We start from the raw sequence: 20,532 nt of genomic DNA, 5'->3' as shown, positions 1-20,532 counted from the left end.
ATGAATGTTTTGGCAAAACAAAGTAAGTCTAAGGGGTTCCTAATTTTCGTATAATGATAGTTTCAAAATTCTTGTCAGAGGACTCATACAATTAAAAAAAAAACGCTTCAGTGGACTTACTCGGTTTTGTCAACACACGCCAGAACTGTGAGGGTTTGTTCCATGCTCAACGTCATTTCTACCGGTTTTTTCCGATGACGTGGTAGGCTATCATGAATGACAGACAGACTTCCATTTGCGCGGGTGACAGAGGAGGGAAAGCTGATTTGTGATGGTCATAGATACCATAAAAGAGGTGAAAATGGTGATACAGCGCACACACACACACCACGACCCTCGTCTCGATTCCCCCTCTATGTTAAAACATTTAGTCAAAACTTGACTAAATGTATAAAGAACAAACAAAGTTCCGCGGCAATAGCGGGTTGCGGCAATAACGGGTTGCGGCAATAGCGGGTTGCGGCAATAACGGGCCGCGGCAATAACGGGCCGCGGCAATAGCGGGTGCCTCCCGGACAGATACCTGCTTACTCTATGTGCAGAGTTGGTATTTTTTGATGAAATAATTCCGTCATTTCTTAATTAAGTAATCAAAACATGTCCTACTCGACACAGGAAGCAGCCAGACTGTTGAATGTCCGTGTGGCGGTGTTCAAGTGGCGGGATGCTCTCACCACACTGACAAGCGTGGGCAGATCTGTGATGATCCAACTTTTCTTCTCATTTATCAGTGATAAACTCGTCCTTCTTCTCGCTCGTCTGAGAATCTGTGATGATCCAACTTTTCTTCTCATTTATCAGTGATAAACTCGTCCTTCTTCTCGCTCGTCTGAGAATCTGTGATGAACTTCTCCTTCTTGTTCGTCAGATAATTTGTCACCCGTAGCACACACATTTCTGCCTTCCTAAGAGGCTTTATACCGCAGCATGTCTGGCTCTTAGGAAGGGCGTGACATTCCGCGTGTTCTGCGTGTTTCCTTCCTTCTAAGAGGACGCTACGGTTGTGTTCTTCTTCTTCTTCTTCTTCTTCTTTTGCTTAGTAATATTATTGATTGGCTAGTTATTATGACTATCGGTAAAACACTATCAAAACAAGCAGCAACATCATCCGCTCGCAACCTGCAACACCCTTCTTGACAAGTGCCCTATTGGATGTGATCGAAAAGAGGGTTGTAATCTAAAAAAGGAACCGAAGATCATGATCAGTAAACCGGAAGGAAACACGCGGAATGTCACGCCGTGACGCGGTATAGGCCTTTCCTTAGAGCCAGACATGCTGCGGTATGAAGCCTCTTAGGAAGGCAGAAATGTGTGTGCTACGGTTGAATTTGTGATGAACTTCTTCTCGTTCGACAGAAAAACCGTGATGAACTTTTTCTTCTTCTTGTTCGTCAGATAATCTTTGATGAACTTCTTCTTCTCCTTGTTCGTCAGATAATTTGTGATGAACTTCTCGTTCGACGGCAAAACCGTGATGAACTTCTCCTTCTGCTCTTGCGTCAGATAATCTGTGATGAACTTCTCTTTCTTCTCGTGCGTCAGATAATCTCTCTCTCTCTCTCTCTCTCTCTCTCTCTCTCTCTCTCTCTCTCTCTCTCTCTCTCTCTCTCTCTCTCTCTCTCTCTCTCTCTCTCTCTCTCTCTCTCTCTGCTTGTATGTTGCTTACTTTGTCATTTTGTTGTTTATGTTTATTTTCTTGTTTGCTTACTTGTCGACTGTTTGCTGGTTCGTTCGTTTACTTTGTTTATTTGTCATGTTGCTTTACTTGTTTATCATTTATTAGACATTTGTATTAGAAGTAAGGACCGGTTGTAAGAAAAGGCGTCGCCTTAAACCTCTATCCTTGAAAAATAAAGTTCCATCATCATCATCATCATCTCTCTCTCTCTCTCTCTCTCTCTCTCTCTCTCTCTCTCTCTCTCTCTCTCTCTCTCTCTATCTCTCTCTATCTCTCTCTCTCTCTCTCTATATATATATCTCTCTCTCTATCTCTCTCTATCTCTCTCTCTCTCTCGCTCTGTCTCTCTCTCTCTCTCTCTCTCTCTCTCTATCTCTCTCTCTCTCTCTCTCTCTGCATGTCTTTTTGCTTCGCGGGCTCTGTGTGTCTGTCTGGCTGTGTGTGTCAATTTCTATCTCCGTGTCACACGCTGTCAGTCTATGTCTTTGTTCATTTACTTTAGACAGTAACTTTATTCGATTCAGCACACATGATTCATAACAATTTCCTTGTTTCATTCAGACAGATCACGTCATTCTTGACAAGTTCAAATACTGTTGTTGATTAGATCAGCTGACAAATTTACAAGAAGACAAACAGGAAAAAGAAAAGAATCGCTTCTACTGAGTCAGCAACACACATACGTCGCAATGAAAAACACCTGAGGAAATATTAGACTAATTGTGCAAGTGCCCTCTACACCCATGTTCGATTGTTAATATCCCTTCATGTGGGCCTGGACATGAATTAACTATGTTTGCATTATCACGTTGGTCTTGAAAATACCAGAAATGTCTTGAGCTGTAACGATTGTGCGTTCTCTACACCGTTTTATTGCTACAACATCTATGTAATAAAACAGCCTCAGTCTGTCCGTCCATCTGTCTGTCCGTCCATCTGTCTGTCCGTCCATCTGTCACACTTTTGATCGCTTGTCCGTTTTGCCTGAAATTTGGCATTACGGATGCACGCACGCGCGATTTCCTTGCTTGACCGATTCGCTTCAAATATTTATGTCTAAGGCAAATCCGTGCGGCTAATTCCAGACGAATCACTCCATTACTTATAAAGCTATAAGCAAAAGAAAGCGAATGTGACAACGAACACACATCGTATAGCCCCCGCATGAACAGAAATGTCACACCGCTTCATTGCTTCTGGTTGCTCCGACATCTCTATATTAGAACAGCCCATTCAATCATAGTTTCGCACCAAAGACATCTAATTGGATATCCGGTTTCCTCACAATAACAATTTGGATCATTCATATTTTCCTTGTTGATTGTCCCTTATAGGACTAATCCCAAAATGGACATTACCAGTCGCTATTTCTACGTTAGACTTTTTGAACTTTAATCTCACAAAGGCACACTCCTTCCCTGATGGACGATTTGCCTCACCATCTCATTTATCTGTCCACTGGGAGAAAGCGACCCGATTCTCTCAGCAATGGGATAATAATGTCAAGCAAATGAAATGAAATGAAGTGCCTGTCCAGGCTTCTACAATCATGTGGAGACATGCCTTAAATCAGACAGATATTTTTGGATGAATTAATTTTGCAGATTATCATTAGTGCGTGTTAAGAAATTAACTGATACAAATATCAGCACCCTGCACGTGAAGCAGCCAGGCTGTGGATTGTTGGTATGTGTTTAAGCGGAAGGCTGCTCTCCTCACGTGTAGACGCCTGAAGAGATCCTTACTAGTGCCTATGACGCCTTACGCGAGAAGGCCTGTACGTTTAAAGGCCCACTCCGCCTCGTGAAAACAGTTCGCCTCACCGTATCAGATACCAGCACGGTTGGCCTAGTGGTAAGGCGTCCGCCCCGTGATCGGGAGGTCGTGGGTTCGAACCCCGGCCGGGTCATACCTAAGACTTTAAAATTGGCAATCTAGTGGCTGCTCCGCCTGGCGTCTGGCATTATGGGGTTAGTGCTAGGACTGGTTGGTCCGGTGTCAGAATAATGTGACTGGGTGAGACATGAAGCCTGTGCTGCGACTTCTGTCTTGTGTGTGGCGCACGTTATATGTCAAAGCAGCACCGCCCTGATATGGCCCTTCGTGGTCGGCTGGGCGTTAAGCAAACAAACAAACAAACAAACAAACGAACCGTATCAGATCTGGTCAGACTTTACATGGATAAGACCATCCTGGTCACATACCAAAAATCAACACGAATTTGTTTTTATCAAATTAATTTGCGAAATTACTACTACTAATAATAATCAAAAATAATAATATTGTCCACACAGAGCACACAGGCTGTTAAGTGTTGGTATGTGACCAAGTAGAGGGTTGGTCTTATTCCATGTAAAAGCCTGGCCAGATCTGAAACGGTGAGACGAACTGTTTTCACGAGGCGGAGTGGGCCTTTAACATTGCATCACAAAACGTCAGTGAGAGGCTTTATCTTTTTCCTGGTCACACAGGAGAAACACTAATCAGCTGACTTTGCACATTCAACAAGCTTTGATCTGTCACTGGTGGTTTTTGTAGTCCGTTGATTGAAAAGACGTAAGCTTACTACGGTGGACTGAGAGAGCAAGAGCAGTAAGAATTAATTATACGCTGGAAAGATGAGGGAATTTTTCTTGGTCGTTTTCGCTGCCTTAGCGGCCTGTACAATCGGTGTGCCATCTGTCGTGCGATTTGCTGTCAACAATGAGGTGAGTGAAGTAAGTGTGTATGCTAAAGACAGGAAGGCAGGCAGGCAGGCAAACAGGCAGGCAGACAGACAGACAGGCAGACAGACACACAGACAGGCAGACAGACAGGCAGACAGACAGACAAACAGACAGACAGAGAGACAGACAGGCAGATACGTAGACCGACAGACAGACAGGCAAGCAGGTAGACAGGTAGACAGGTAAACAGACAGACAGATAGGCAGACACGTAGACCGACAGACAGACCGACAGGCAGGCAGGCACAGAGGCAGGCAGGCAGACAGGAGGTAGACATGTAAAAAGACCGGCAGACCGACAGACAAACAGACCAACAGACAGACCGACAGGCATGCAGACAGGAGGTAGACAAGTAAAAAGACCGGTAGACCGACAGGCAGACAGACAACACTGTGGTGAATAAAGTAAGTGTATATTCTCAAGACAGACATACAGACAGTCAGACAAACGTACAGGCGAACAGTCAAAGAGCCACATACGAACACAAACACAGACGCACGCACGCATCTTGCATCGTGCGTTAGCTTGCATACTTCTAACACAATCCTGAATACAAAAATATATTCAGGTATTATTGTTTAAGTCCAAAGTAGCAATACTCTGACTTAGCAGAAAGGAAACTAAACAACTAAAATTGTCTCGAGTCTAGATCTCTGTGCCTTTGTTAGCAGAGTAAAGGAGCTCGTATGAGAGCAATGGTACTTGAGCAGTTGCATAGCTCGCAACCATCCTGAACTCAGGTCAACATGAGTTCGGCTCATTCTCTCCCTGACCGGACGCTACAGTCCTACGCGAATCTATGAGTTATCTCCCATAATGGTTTTCGCGAGCATGATCTAAATTTGAGATCAGTGTTCGCGAGACGAAAATGATTGCAGATTGGCCGACTTGGTTACAAAAAAAATCGTCTGCTCCAGTGAGAGCCGAAACCAAACGTGATTATCACGTGACACTTTTGCCATATTTAGAGTTGTTTGCACAGTAAATACAGCCGCGAAAAATAGCTCGCTTGAAACTGTCTTACATATCAATTCCTTTGTCATTTAAAAATTACAAAACACCATGAAAAATCATTATCGACGATCGCGAATCTGCTTATATCAATAATACATTACAAAAAGCTCTAAATATGTTAAAAAAACAAACAAAAAAACCCGGTTTCCTTGCCAGACAGAGACAGACAGACAGACAGAGAATGAGCCGAACTCAATTAATTTTGACCTGAGTTCAGGATGAGCTCGCAACATGAAAAAAAGCCTTTTCGACATTAAATGGCCTTGGAAAAGATATACTATCTGTAATGTCAGCGTAATTAGGCAATTTACGTCCATGTGCGAGTGACACAAAAGGGGCAAAAAAACAAATCATAATTGTTTCATTGGAAACACTCATTAATTAATAAAATGTGTTCTCTATGACATGCGAATAGCTGAAAATTCTTACTGTTTTAAAGTTTGAATGTGTCGTGGCTTGTAAACCGGCATTGCATGATTGCGCACACAGAAATGTGCTCACTGTAACATGCGAATAGCTGATACTTTTACCTGTTTTAACGTCTTGTGAAACGATGATATCGTGATTGCTCACACACGTAGGCGCGCTGGTGTCTTTGAAAGCACCGGCCCTCTGACGTACAGGATACTGTGAAGAACTACAAGTCTGTCCAGCATTTCACACGCAACAAGAGTATCCACTTGGACACATACCAAATTCAACATCCTGGCTGTTTCCTTTGCAGGTTGGGAAAATTAGCTGATTTTGTTTTCCTAGAGTGACTTAATTAAGTGTCATTTGCGAAATTTCTTCTGAGAAAAAAATTCCTACTCTTCGCAGAAAGCACCAAGACTGTGGGTCTTTGGTAACTGTCCAAGTGGATCCCCTTAGTGCATCAATCAATCAATATGAGGCTTATATCGCGCGTATTCCGTGGGTACAGTTCTAAGCGCAGGGATTTATTTTTTATTTTTTTAATGCAATTTATATCGCGCAGATATTCAAGACGCAGGGATTTATTTATGCCGTGTGAGATGGAATTTTTGTTACACAATACATCACGCATTCACATCGGCCAGCAGATCGCAGCCATTTCGGCGCATATCCTACTTTTCACGGCCTATTATTCCAAGTCACACGGGTATTTTGGTGGACATTTTTTATCTATGCCTATAGGCCCATTGCAGAAACTCAAGTTATCAACAGCATTTCTACTCGGCGCGCGCGGTATGAGAATCACGGGTCGTAACTCTCTGGAATTGGTCATCCGCCGCCATGTTGGATGCCTTGCAGCGTTGGGTGGCGACTCGACAAAAGTGAAAATGACACGTTGTGTGGCATAGGGGGTAAAAATCAAGGGTCTGCCAAACCCGGCAAATGCAGTAGGCAGCCCAGAGATCCCTAAGTACCTCTCCCAATTGTAGTACTTTTCGGCAATATTTACAGTTTCAAATTGCTAGGATAGCTTCTTTAAGTTGTGGTTTTAGAGAGGTGTTCTGGGGAAACTGAAAGGTAGCCTCGTCAGGGGACAACTATTCAAACCCATATCCTCATTATTTTGATTCTCAATTGAGAATAATCATTTATAGATGACTATTATTCATTTCCCTTTTTAGGATGTACTTGCACGTACTGGTGGTTTATTACCCAAATGTCCTCACAGTGACTGAGGCTTATATAAGGCTCGGTGATTCGTGTATTTGTTTGTTCAGCCCATTTCTTTCTTGTGTTTATTCACAAGAAGAAAAACAATAAAGATAATCATTTATGTATGATTTATGGTGGGATTTTTCCTCCATGGTGTGTACTAGGATGTATTGTACTAAATGTACTGTGGTCGTATATTAACGGGTTATATTCCCCGTATGTGTACTATGCGTACAGGTTCATTGGAGGGAGGGTGTAATAGTTGTTTGTTTGGTTTAGCAACGAGACAATTCATCCCTTTTTGGAAGATGAGGGTGGTCCGCCCGAGGGCAGACCGGGTTGTAGGTTCGGGACAATAGATTGACTATTGTCGTTTAGGCAGCTTAGGGATTCTGTTTCGGTTCGCTGAGTGGTCGTGTGGCCGTTTTCGCTGTTGGTTACGGCGCTCGCGCCTTTCCCTGTCTGCATACACAGTGAAATACGCAAAAAGAACAAGAGTGCAATGAAGAAAACTAACAAAGACGGCATCCATTATGGCGGCGCGAAAAGAGTATGAGCGGAGTTGTGCCCCTTAGGGCTAAAGCTAGCCGATCCATTTGATAACGTCACGCCGAGTAAGAAGAATGAATTGGACCTATACAATTTTGCCAGGAAAGACCCTTTTGTCAATCGTGGGATCTTTAACGTGCACATCCCAATGTAGTGTACACGTAGGGACCTCGGTTTTTCGTCTCATCCGAAAGACTAGCACTTGAACCCACCACCTAGGCGAGGAAAGGGGGGAGAAAATTGCTAACGCCCTGACCCAGAGTCGAACTCGCAACCTCTCGCTTCCGAGCGCAAGTGCGTTACCACTCGGCCACCCAGTCCATGAGCATGAACAAACAACGACAACAACAGAAGAATGTGTCATGGTCGGGAAGGAGTGAGCCTTTAAATGCGATTCTAAATGTAAGCTTGTGTTACACCACTTAGGTCCAGGTGAGTGAAGAAGAAAGGTCAAGTCATTACTGTGCTATCGTAGATAATCAAGATGTGAGTGAAGAAGAAAGGTCAAGTCATTACTGTGCTATCGTAGATAATCAAGATGTGAGTGAAGAAGAAAGGCCAACTCATCATTGTGTTATCGTAGATAATGAATCAAGCTGGAACGTGTTCTGTGCGACATCCGATAAGCTGTTGAGCATTGCGTTCTGTGCATTGTTTTAAAACTAGGTTTGAGTGCACCGTACAACACGTGAGGTCGACATGTGTTACAGTGAATGCAAACCAAGGTTCAACAACTTGCACAATATGTACGGGCCTTCTCAAGATCTGTGTCACGTCTGTGAAATTTCAGACAGTATGACAATGTCCAATGCTGCGACATTTCGCTGCATTTCTCAATACTCGTATGGTCATTCAGCTTAACGAGGTTGCATAATATGCTTTGCTGATTGATCCCTTGCTTCCATTTGTTTGAAATCAGGGCATCTGGATGTTTTTTTACTTGCTGAGATATTCTTTTAATTTTTTTTTTCCCCCTTACACCTGTTCCTTGTCCCGGTGTGCTCTCACGCCGCCCCGTCCCTGCACTCACTGCTCCATCCACATCTGAATTTCGTTCCGCTGCCAGACTTGCCGATTTTACAGACGCTCCAGGGAGGGATGTCGGGTCGTTGCGGTAGGCTACCCTCGGAAGATGACACTGCACTTCTGCTAAGTCACTTCGAGCTAACGGACGCAGCCCACTACCTACTATGCCCCCTACTAACGACATTGACTGCTAAGTCGCGGAGCCAGACTGAGTGAGGGTCCCCTCCAGAGAGCAGACAGCCACCACGTCCCTCCGTCGACCCCCCAGAACGTCACACGTTGAAGACTGACAGCAGAAGTACTTTTCAGGGAAGGATGGAACAGGAACACTGAGACCAAGGTCACCATGAGAGCTCCGGGCATGAAGGGCCACAAGAGCAAGGACAATTTATAATTTTTGGATGATTAATGAGATGAGGATGATTGTAATGATGCTATGGATTTCCAATTTTGGTTTGAGACTACGTGACAGGGCAGCACTCTACGCTTACTGTCATAATATATCCTGGTGTCAACCAGGCCCGAGAACTGCAGCACCTGCGGTGTTGGTCAGGTAAACAGAACCTGAGCACCCTCAAAGTCGCATTCGTTAAGTGAATGACACTCGGCTGTGTGATTCCAGCCTTCCCATAGGAACCATAGCACTTCCACTCTGGGTAGGAGCCGACCGTAGCCCGAAAAACCCACATGACCCTGATGGGATTCGAACCCACGACCTCCCGGCCCACAGTCCGATGCGCTAACCACTGTTCGTAATCTTACACTGAATTATGTGGAATACCCTTGCTATTAGATACCTGGAAACACAATTACAAACGTGAATCCTGGATCGATCTCACACCATAAAGCAGAACGTAGTTGGAGATATTAAAGGTACAGCCCTTCTCGCGAAAACAGTTCGTCTCACAATCTCAGATCTGGCCAGGCTTTTAACAGATAAGACAATCCCTCCACTTGGTCACATACCAAAAATCAACTCGTAAAGAAAGAAAACTGTAACGATGACGTCATAACTATGCAGTAGGGAAGAAAACTGTAACGATGACGTCATAACTATGCAGCAGGGAAGAAAACTGTAACGATGACGTCATAACTATGCAGTAGGGAAGAAAACTGTAACGATGACGTCATAACTATGCAGCAGGGAAGAACACTGTAACGATGACGTCATAACTATGCGGCAGGGAAGCAAACTGTGACGATGGCGTCATCCCTATGCGGCAGGGAAGAAAACTGTTACGATGACGTCATAACTTTGAAACAGGGAAGAAAACTGTAACGATGACGTCCATTAACCATCATGACATTTATGTTGCACACAGCTCACAAGTGACCTACTTTCACGGGCAAATAGACGTTTTCCGGAAATAACTGTGTGAAGATTTCAAGCATTGTGGAAGACCTGCGCCCCATTTTAGTGAGTCAAGCAATAACACGTGGTCTACCAGTTAAAACCAGCAATCGCAGCGTATAACCGACTCCAATATGTATGTTATGCAGTTATACGCTGCGATTGCTGGGTTAAACTGGTCGGCCATGCGTATTACTGTTCGACTCACTGAAGTGAGGCGCAAGTCTTCTACAACGTTTGGAAATCCTGACAGAGTTGTTTCTGAACATCGTCTATGTTAGATTAACGAAAAACCTTCTCACAATGAGGGTATCAACTCTATGCTAACCTGGGATGAGGTGCAAAAGACAGTTACCGGAGCCAGCCGCGGGGTCGGATTGGTTTAAACTGAGGTGTGTGTGTGTAATTTCAACCAATCCGAGTCCGCGGCTGGCTCCCGTTTGCGTAGTAACCTTCTCGTGCTCCTAGGCCCTGATGAAGACCCCTGTCTTGTGTTTGACAGGTGAGATTCGATGCTCAGGGGGTGGTAGAGTTTTACTTACGTCCCTTGCTCCCATCTCTCTTCAGCGCTGATAAGCGGGTGGTGAGTAGTCCCGCTTACTTTCCGTGTCCATCTGAGCATCTCACTGTTTCTAATGAAAACACCGTGTCCCTTTAAACGGTCAATGTCCTCACTTTCCGTGTCCAACTCACTGTTTCTAATGAAAACACCGTGTCCCTTTAAACGGTCAATGTCCTCACTTTCCGTGTCCATCTCACTGTTTCTAATGAAAACACCGTGTCCCTTTAAACGGTCAATGTCCTCACTTTCCGTGTCCAACTCACTGTTTCTTATGAAAACACCTTGTCACTTAAAACGGTCGTTGTCCTCACTTTCCGTGTCCAACTGACTGGTTTTTCTTTCTTTTTAATGAAAAAAACCTTGTCCCTGTTAAAGGTCATTGTCCTCACTTTCTGTGTCCAGCTCCCTGTTTCTCATCAAAACACTATTCCATCCAAACGCCGCCCCCCTCCTTCACAAACAAGTTTACCTCTGTCTTGTCCCACTTACCCGGTAAATTTCCCTTTTTTTCAAGGAGAGAACTAACGTACCCTTTCTAATGCAACATGTCAACAGCAGCCGAGGGCAACGACCCCCAGACACCCCCGTCTGGCCAGCACCTGTACCCCTGCCTCATTTTGGAAGCCCCCCCCCCCCCCTCTGGTTGACTAGTTGGTAACCGTACTCACAACAACAGTTCTCACGTCTCTCTTACAGTATGACGCTGGCTTGTCTCCCAGGTAACACGAGGTCAAACAAACGACGTTTAGCGGTATCGTTACTTTCTTTGGTGTGACTAGGACGAACGTCTGCTGTAAGAAGGACATCAAAAGCGAAGATTCACGGAGAAAACCAAAGAAATGAAGGCTTGAACTAGCTAATCTGTACAGTTCTGAAAATTCGGGAAACAGTAATCACATACAAAAGGAGACTAACATCGATTCTATAGATAAATAAGAAGAGAAAACAGAAGATGGATAAGTGATTAGAAAATAAGTAAATGAATACAAGAAAATTTGAAAAGTGGACAAATCACCCTTTTCTTAAACAAGTCTAACACATTAAGCGTTTTACGTCACACCTTCATTTCAAATCCTTCTAGTCCCACAAACCCTGTCATTTTTACAAACTTAATCTCGTTGCAGTACCGACAGAATGTGAGGCTCCAGACGTACAGTTTCAAAAACTGTCTGCCGGCTGACCAGGAGATGGGAGTGGTCAGCAGGCTGGTCTTCAGTCCGGACCCCCTCAGCTTCCCTGGACCTCTCAACGTCTCCTTCGCCATCGACGTCAAGAGCACCGTCAGCGCTCCGCTCAAGGTAAACAAATTGGTTTGAACAACACTTTATTTAGTTTCAGTATCTTGACATAAATACGATATCTGGCATTCTGAATCTGAACTTTAATCATAGTGCTTATTAGCGAATCCCAGTGAAACATAACAGAAGTACGCACGATAGCGGACGAAATCATAATGCATATTTGAGAATACTAATGCAAGCAGAAAAGCAAGATTAACACACACAAAATCGTTGCAGTACCGACAGAATGTGAGGCTCGAGACTGACTCGAGACGTACAGTTTCCTTTTTTTTCAGTCGAAAGTCGTTTGTTCATTTCAATGCTTGTTATTCTCTCAGGTGCCAGGAGATTGGTTCCGTATAACTCTCACGTAGTCTTGTTGCACATGTCAAATGCATTTAGAACGTTAATTACTTCCCTTGATTTCTCAAATCTGATGATTATGATATGTCTGTTTTTAGACTCATCTCTCAAATGCCTGTTTGTCTTGAGAAACGCTGTTGGTGTGTGTGTGTGTGTGTGTGTGTGTGTGTGTGTGTGTGTGTGTGTGTGTGTGTGTGTGTGTGTGAGTGTGCGTGTGTGCGTGCGTGCGTGCGTGCGTGTGTGCGTGCGTGTGTGTGTGTGTGTGTGTGTGTGTGTGTGTGTATGTGTGTGTGTGTGTTTACGTCAAATTTAAAAACTTCAAGCCCTATTCATGCCTGCAAATGCCATGACTCAATTTTTACATGTTTCCGCGTGTTATCACGTGCAGGGAAGCCTGTACCTTGGCAAGAAGATCGACAACACGTGGATCAAGGTGCCCTGCATCGGTCAGATCGGGTCGTGTAGCTATGACGACGTCTGTGCTCTCCTGTCCGGAATCCCAGGGTGCCCACAGCCATTTGTGGACGCCGGCATCCCCTGCCAATGCCCCTTCCAGAAGGTAGGGTCCCTGTCTTTATTCTGTGTGCACACGAATTCCAAACATAACTCTGTCTGCTTTGATTGGGTTGTGAAAGAATGGATACCCTGGGTTTTTACCCGAACAAACATTGAGGGGGGAGGGTGGGGGGGGGGGGGGGAGGGGGGAGGGGAGGGGGGAGGGGGGGGGGGGCAATCACTAGCGATGGGTGTGTCGGAAACGTGGACAGGAACACTTTTGAAGTTATTTGTCAAAGGAAAAGCAAGGGTATTCCTTCTTTCACAACCCATACGAACCCGACGGGGTTATTCGAAATTAATCTTTTGTTTGTATGTTCGCGTATTTGATTTTTGTTGTTATTGTTGTTATTGTTGTTATTGTTGTTGTTGTTGTTGTTGTTGTTGTTGTTGTTGTTGTTGTTGTTGCTGCAGTCGAAAACCTGATTTATATCTGTCCTCTTTGCTTTGTTGATTCATACTTCGACTACTTATGTAAGCAAAAGAGTTTGGCGACACTGATACTCGGCAGTTACATCAACAGTTATCTACTGTATGATATCGTTAATAGCACCCAGAGCTGGGACATACACATTTAGCACTCGCACTCGGAAAATCAATTTCACATGACTGCACGTATGATATTGATATCAGCGGCCTACAATAACTGTATGTAACTCGTAAGTCATCTGATGAAGGGGCTATTCAAATGCACTACAGCCGCACTCGCGTAAACGAAACACGCTTAAGCAAAAGACTCGGATATCTGAAACCAAAACCAATTCCCCGCCAGACCCCCCTCTTTGTAAGACTATTTCTAATTCGGATAAGCCAAACTCTGTCAAAAAATAGCTAACTCAAACACGGATATCTCAAACGTGATTTTGACAGATAAGCAAAACTCTCTCGGGAAAGGTTTGGCTTATCCGAACTCGGATATGCACAAACTCGGATAAGCGAAACGATTTTTCATTCCCCGGGCGAGTTCGGCTTAAGCGTGTTTGACTGTATTTTCTTTGTCATAATTATATCTTGTATAGATAAAAGCTTAAATATTCGAGAGAATATAGTAACGACACTTTTCCGCTGCTACTCGTTGCTTGAACTTCCCTAGCAACATTGGCACGATTACCGTCGTCGCTTAATGTCGTCGCTTATGTTGTTGTTGTTGTTGTTGTTGTTGTTGTTGTTGTTGTTGTTGTTGTTGTTGTTGTTGTTTGTTTGTTTAACGCCCAGCCGACCACGAAGGGCCATATCAGGGCGGTGCTGCTTTGACATAATTATAACGTGCGCCACACACAAGACAGAAGTCGCAGCACAGGCTTCATGTCTCACCCAGTCACATTATTCTGACACCGGACCAACCAGTCCTAGCACTAACCCCATAATGCCAGGCGCCAGGCGGAGCAGCCACTAGATTGCCAATTTTAAAGTCTTAGGTATATGACCCGGCCGGGGTTCGAACCCACGACCTCCCGATCACGGGGCGGACGCCTTACCACTAGGCCACCGTGCCGGTATTTGATACGGTGAGGCGAACTGTTTTCACGAGGCGGAGTGGGCCTTTAAACGTACAGGCCTTCTCGCGTAAGGCGTCATAGGCACTAGTAAGGATCTCTTCAGGCGTCTACACGTGAGGAGAGCAGCCTTCCGCTTAAACACATACCAACAATCCACAGCCTGGCTGCTTCACGTGCAGGGTGGTGATATTTGTATCAGTTAATTTCTTTACACGCACTACCTCCCGATCACGTTGTTGTTGTAATTTAGACATGTATCTAAACTGCTGATACTGCCTTGAATACACACGGATGTGCATAATCTCCTAATGACAAAAGTCGTGTTATCACCATACACTTCCCTTGTTGTTTTACAAGGTACGCACAAACAATCTTTACTTTTGATTTACATGGATCATTCACTTCACAATCCTTTGCTGTGGTTTTACAGGGTAACCACACACACAAATTTAACTTTCGAATTACAGGGTACATTCACACATTATCAATTTCATTGTAGTTTTGCAAGGTATATGCAACACATCTTTCTTTGGATTTAAAGCCTAGCCAGGATTCACACAATCTTTTCTGTGGTTTACTATAGGTATACGCAAAATTCTTAATACTTTTGATTTATAGGGTACATTCATTTTTTAATGGTTTTACAGGGTAGCTACAACCTGCCTGTGGCGAGCTTTGTCATTGTCATTGTTTCTGAGATCCTTTACTGTGGTTTTACAGGGTAGCTACAACCTGCCTGTGGCAAGCCTTGTCATTGTCATTGTTTTGGAGATCCTTTACTGTGGTTTTACAGGGTAGCTACAACCTTCCCGTGGCGACCTTTGTCATTGTCATTGTTTTTGAGATCCTTTACTGTGGTTTTACAGGGCAGCTATAACCTGCCTGTGGCAAGCCTTGTCATTGTCATTGTTTTGGAGATCCTTTACTGTGGTTTTACAGGGTAGCTACAACCTTCCCGTGGCGACCTTTGTCATTGTCATTGTTTTGGAGATCCTTTACTGTGGTTTTACAGGGTAGCTACAACCTTCCCGTGGCGACCTTTGTCATTGTCATTGTTTTTGAGATCCTTTACTGTGGTTTTACAGGGCAGCTATAACCTTCCCGTGGCGAGCGATACTAACTTACTCTATTGTTCATGTAGCATGCATTTAGCTTGCATTTTGCTTGCTTACTCCCCCTTGTTTCTCAGACTGTTTCCTGTGGTTTTACAGGGTAGCTACAACCTGCCCGTGTCGAGCATACTTCTCACTTACTCTATTTCTCATGTTGCATGCATTTAGAGTGCTTACTCCCCTTTCAGTGATTCTCAGGCCCTTTATTGTGGTTTTACAGGGCAGCTACAACCTACCCGTGGCGAGCTTTGTCATTGTCATTGTTTTTGAGATCCTTTGCTGTGGTTTTACAGGGCAGCTACAACCTACCCGTGGCGAGCTTTGTCATTGTCATTGTCATTGTTTTTGAGATCCTTTACTGTGGTTTTACAGGGCAGCTACAACCTACCCGTGGCGAGCTTTGACGTGAATACCGCGGTGTTCCCCCCTGGTGACTATCACCTTCAGGCCAACCTCACCTACAACAACCAGCCCGTGGGATGCTATGACATCATGGTCACATTTGGATAATTTATGCGACACTTAAAAAAAAAATTAATAATGTTGACATCTTTAAAAACCTGTGCCATTGCCTGTTGTTGTTTTACAGCTTTGTATAGCGTCGCACTGAGCCATTTTATTAAAACTATTGTGAGTTTTAAGTTGGTGATATTCAGCAACTGACTCGGGGCCTTCTTACCGAGTTCACTTGGTGTATACAGTTAACTAGTTTTTTGTATTGACCTGTCACAGAATTGGTGAATATTTTTATTTGTTTAATTTGTTTTAATTTTAAGTCAATTTATACTTTACATTGTTTTGTTTTTTCAGTCCAAGTCCAGCATGCGAATAAAATGTCCAGGGTACCAAAATACACAATTGTTTGATTTGTTTGTTTTGCATTTCTGAAAGTTAAAAAGTGAATGTCCCGCATAAAACTCTGCAGTGTTGTTCTCCCTACATCCCCCTGCCCCAAGAATACTGGAACTCGCGGTACGTTTGAGTGTATTACATTATTTTGTGCGGTAATTCTGCTCGAAGTTCATCAATATAAATGATGTTTGCTTGCGTTTCACAATTTTTATATTTATTTTTTAATTGTAGGCCTGCAAATGGGATTGTACAATACATAAATGAAGGGACACGATCCACTGAACAAAAAATCGATTTCTCACACAGTTGTCTCCCTTGCATCGCTAATTTCTGTTTAGGTTGGGTGGGTGTCCTAACACTTATACCGGTATTTTTCGCTTGATTATAATTGTTGTTATACGAAGTCTGTTTTGCCCGTTAAAGATCACGGATAGCTTTTATAAAAAGAATGTTGTTTCTTATTTTTCCTCGTGCGAGGTTTTATAGTCAGCTGGTGCACTAACATTCAGCCATAAAAGTGTAACAGTAAACATTGTTGTTTGACTTCGATACTTCACACTAGTTTAGTTGACTATTTTTATGTATTATTTTTTTCTGCTGACAGTTCAAGTCCAGCATGCGAATAAAATGTCCAGGGTACCAAAATACGCCATTGTTTGATTTGTTTGATTTGCATTTCTGAAAGTTAAAAAGTGAGTGTCCCGCCTAAACTTCTGCATGAACCAAGATAGGCTACTCACGGCGGAGGATACCTTTCATGTGTTGTACCTCCGATGCAAGACAGACACATGCTGAACAGCCAGACAAACAGAAAGCCAGCCAGCCAGCCAGCCAGCCAAACATGCAGAATGAGAGGCACATACCGAGCTAGACACGCATACACATCCAGACACAAAGACTGAAAGAGAGAAAAACGTAAACACGCTAGCGCACACAGAAAGAGTGACAGGCAGGTAGGCATGTAGACGGACAGACGGACACATAGAGAGAGCCAGACAGCACACACGCAAGCAAGTACTCAGTTACACACGCACGCACGCACGCACGCACGCACACGCGCACGCAAACATGTACACACACAAGCTAGCACTGACACACACACACACACACATACGCATGCACGCGCACACGCACGCACACACGCACCCACGCACAAACACACACACACACACACACACACACACACACACACAGACACAGACACACACACACACACACACTCACACATATTTAATCTTCAGCTCCTATGGCTAATTCCCATTCGTCAAGAACATAACGTTTAGCGCAAGATTGGATTACCTATTAAAGAGCACACATTCTTGACTCAACAAAATGTAGACCTCGATTTGTGCAACAATGTTTTGTATCATTTGTTTTTAGACACCTGATAACAAAGCATGTGATTGGGAAGACTGCTGATATGGAATGGTTTACATTACAATTGTTTTGGGAACTTGAGATACTGACGAGAGACACGAGTAGGTCACATTTATGCATATTTGAGGTAAGCCTTTTTGTAAATTGATCAGATTATTTGGGTTAATGTCATCCTTAAACATAATATTTTGCTTATAAAGAAAATGTTTCATTTGAAATAACTGCATGCTATTATGTGCGGAAAGCATTACAGAAAGAGTTTACTTGTAAACGAAAGTTATCTTCTGTAGAATCAAACCAAATCAACCACCCGCTTACCAACCCTGTTAACCCGCGATTTGTAAAAATGTAAAAACATTTTAAAAATTACGTCGAACCTAAAACCGCGATTTGTAAAAATGTAAACAAATCGCATTCCACAAAGTAATACATGCCTTTAATTATTATTATTATTAATATGTGTTGTTTAGAGCCCAGTCAACCACAAAGGGATCCCACACCAAAAGTTCACATGAAAATGAAAGTGTGTGAGTAAATCTGCACATGTTATTACACCCCCGGTATAGGGGTGTGTATAGGTTTCGGTCGATGTGTTTGTGTGTTTGTGTGTTTGTGTGTTTGTGTTCGCATATAGATCTCAAGAATGAACAGACCGATCGTCACCAAACTTGGTGAACAGGTTTTATACATTCCTGAGACGGTCCTTACAAAAATTGGGACCAGTCAAACACACGGTTAGGGAGTTATTGGTGGATTAAGATTCTACAAGGACTTATAGAGAAACATATTCATGGTCAAAGGGAAATAACCTTCTCAGTTGGTGGCAGTGAGAATGGGTGCAGTGAGAATGGTTATTTCCCTTTGACCAACGGGGGTGTTTTTCCTACCTCGAAGGAATTTCTTGTTTTTTTCTATTTCAATTTAGAAGCGTGATAAGCGCAGATTTGTCTGTCTGTCGGTGTGTCCGTCACAAACATGTGCACGCGAGTTCTCAAAAGTATTCTCAACATCGTAATTACCGCCAAGCTAATAAACTCAGAGGCAAAAGAAACGCAAATGATGCAGTGAAGATGGGTTACCCATGAATTTTAATGTCGAATTAATTATTTCGGGTTAACAATAACAAGGAAACGAATTGACCTATACAAAAACCATACGGAAAAGTGTATTGGGATGAGAGCATGACGTGCCATGTTCCACTGGACACTGTTTGAAGACTGTTGAAAGTCAATAGCGTGTTGCTCCTCCCTGGGCGTTGATCTTTCTTTCTTTACTTTCTTTATTTGGTGTTTTACGTCGTTTTCAACCACGAAGGGTTATATCGCGACGAGGAAAGGGGGGAGATGGGATAGAGCCACTTGTCAATTGTTTCTTGTTCACAAAAGCACTAATCAAAAATTTGCTCCAGGGGCTTGCAACGTAGTACAATATATTACCTTACTGGGAGAATGCAAGTTTCCAGTACAAAGGACTTAACATTTCTTACATACTGCTTGACTAAAATCTTTACAAAAATTGACTATATTCTTTACAAGAAACACTTAACAAGGGTAAAAGGAAAAACAGAATCCGTTAGTCGCCTCTTATGACATGCTGGGGAGCATCGGGTAAATTCTTCCCCCTAACCCGCGGGGGGATGGGCGTTGATGACTGTGGCGCACCTCCGGTACATGGAGAGGACGAGGTGATTAATTTGCTGCTGAGGGACCTGAGCCCACACCTGGGTCACGGCAGCACGCAGTTCTGCTGCTGTGCGGGGTCTCCGGGCAAGGGCATTAATCCTTCTTTGCATGATGTCCCAAAAGTGTTCGATTGGGTTGAGATCCGGAGATCGAGAAGGATGAGGCAGAATGTTCACGCTGTTGTGACGCAACCTGTCCTGGGTAGCACGTGCAGTATGGGGACGGGCATTGTCTTGCTGGAACAGGCAGTTCCGGTACCTCTGGACAAATGGAACCACATAGGGACGCAGGACTTGATTGATGTAGCGGTCTGCATTGACACCATTCCCACGATCTTGGCCGACGTTCTGAAAGACGACAGGTCCCACTCGCTAATTGACACCAATGGCGCCCCATATCATGACGCTGGCACCTCCCAATCGATCATGCTGCAGGATGTTATTGTTAGCAAACCGCTGTCCAGGTCTTCGCCAGATCCGGACACGCCCATCGCCAGGTTCCAGGCAAAAGCGCTTCTCGTCCGAAAAAAGAACCCCCCGCCAGTCCCGATGGCGCCAGTGGGCATACTGCTGGGCCCAGGCTAGACGATCCAGGCGATGCTGAGCTGTCAAGACAGGACGTCGAGCAGGACGCCGATTTACCAGGTTCTGCCCACCAAGGTGTCGGCGTAGAGTTCTGGCACTGACGGGTTGTCCATGCACCCCAAATGTGTTACGGGCTGTGTTGGCGGCAGTTTCGAATGCATCTCGCTGGTGTTGATGGACAAGATAGCAATCTTGTCGGGCTGTTGTTACCCGGGGTCTGCCACGTCCTGGTAAGTCGCAGGTACTGTTAGTGGCATGAAAACGTTGCTGCAGGCGATAAACCGGGGTGACATTTACTCCAAATGCCCTAGCAACTTGCTGAACTGATTGTCTGGTATCAAGTCTCCCGATCGCCTGTTGGAGCTGATCTGGTGATAGTCTCGGCATCGCGCCTGTGTCGCAGAAATGAATGTTGTAACAGTTTTGTGAGTACGGTACAGCTTGCCTGAACACTCTGAACACGAAAAGCTGCTTTTCCACATTGTGCATGTGCTGAAAGTGGTCCCCATGACGGTTTGGGATCCCCGTCAACAAGACCTCACGTGTGACCCAGATAACGGCAAACACGGTTCTGACAAGATAAGACCACTAAAACAACACGTGCAGAACATGCTAGTATCATTTTTTCGTTTTATTTCAAGTCCATAAAGGTTTAATTAACGCATCCTTTATTTGCGTTTCTTTTGCCTTCGAGTT

The 20,532-nt window shown here is 44.1% G+C and overlaps 3 protein-coding genes across 5 annotated transcripts in view; 2 read left to right on the top strand and 1 right to left on the bottom strand.

The window, feature by feature from the left end:
- LOC138968852 (uncharacterized) overlaps window positions 1–20,532 on the bottom strand; it is a 147,025-nt gene that overhangs the window by 54,031 nt on the left and 72,462 nt on the right. The window lies entirely within an intron of this gene.
- LOC138968860 (uncharacterized) overlaps window positions 1–20,532 on the top strand; it is a 510,049-nt gene that overhangs the window by 471,469 nt on the left and 18,048 nt on the right. The gene's annotated exons all lie outside the window — the stretch shown is intronic.
- Window positions 4,151–16,841, top strand: LOC138968844 (ganglioside GM2 activator-like). 2 transcript variants are annotated; one of them, XM_070341506.1, is made up of 4 exons: window positions 4,151–4,395; window positions 11,657–11,830; window positions 12,564–12,734; window positions 15,714–16,841. In XM_070341506.1, the coding sequence occupies exons 1-4, from the start codon at window positions 4,297–4,299 to the stop codon at window positions 15,849–15,851; spliced, it is 582 nt and encodes a 193-aa protein (XP_070197607.1). In that variant the 5' UTR covers window positions 4,151–4,296; the 3' UTR covers window positions 15,852–16,841. The 2 variants fall into 2 exon arrangements, with proteins under 2 accessions (XP_070197607.1, XP_070197608.1); XM_070341507.1 differs by having other exon boundaries at window positions 4,152–4,386.

Source organism: Littorina saxatilis, linkage group LG6 (genome assembly GCF_037325665.1).
Source record: "Littorina saxatilis isolate snail1 linkage group LG6, US_GU_Lsax_2.0, whole genome shotgun sequence".
NCBI classification, from domain to species: Eukaryota; Metazoa; Mollusca; class Gastropoda; order Littorinimorpha; family Littorinidae; genus Littorina; species Littorina saxatilis.
The sequence above is the reverse complement of the archived record's forward strand: the minus strand, read 5'-3'. Positions and strand labels throughout refer to the sequence as shown.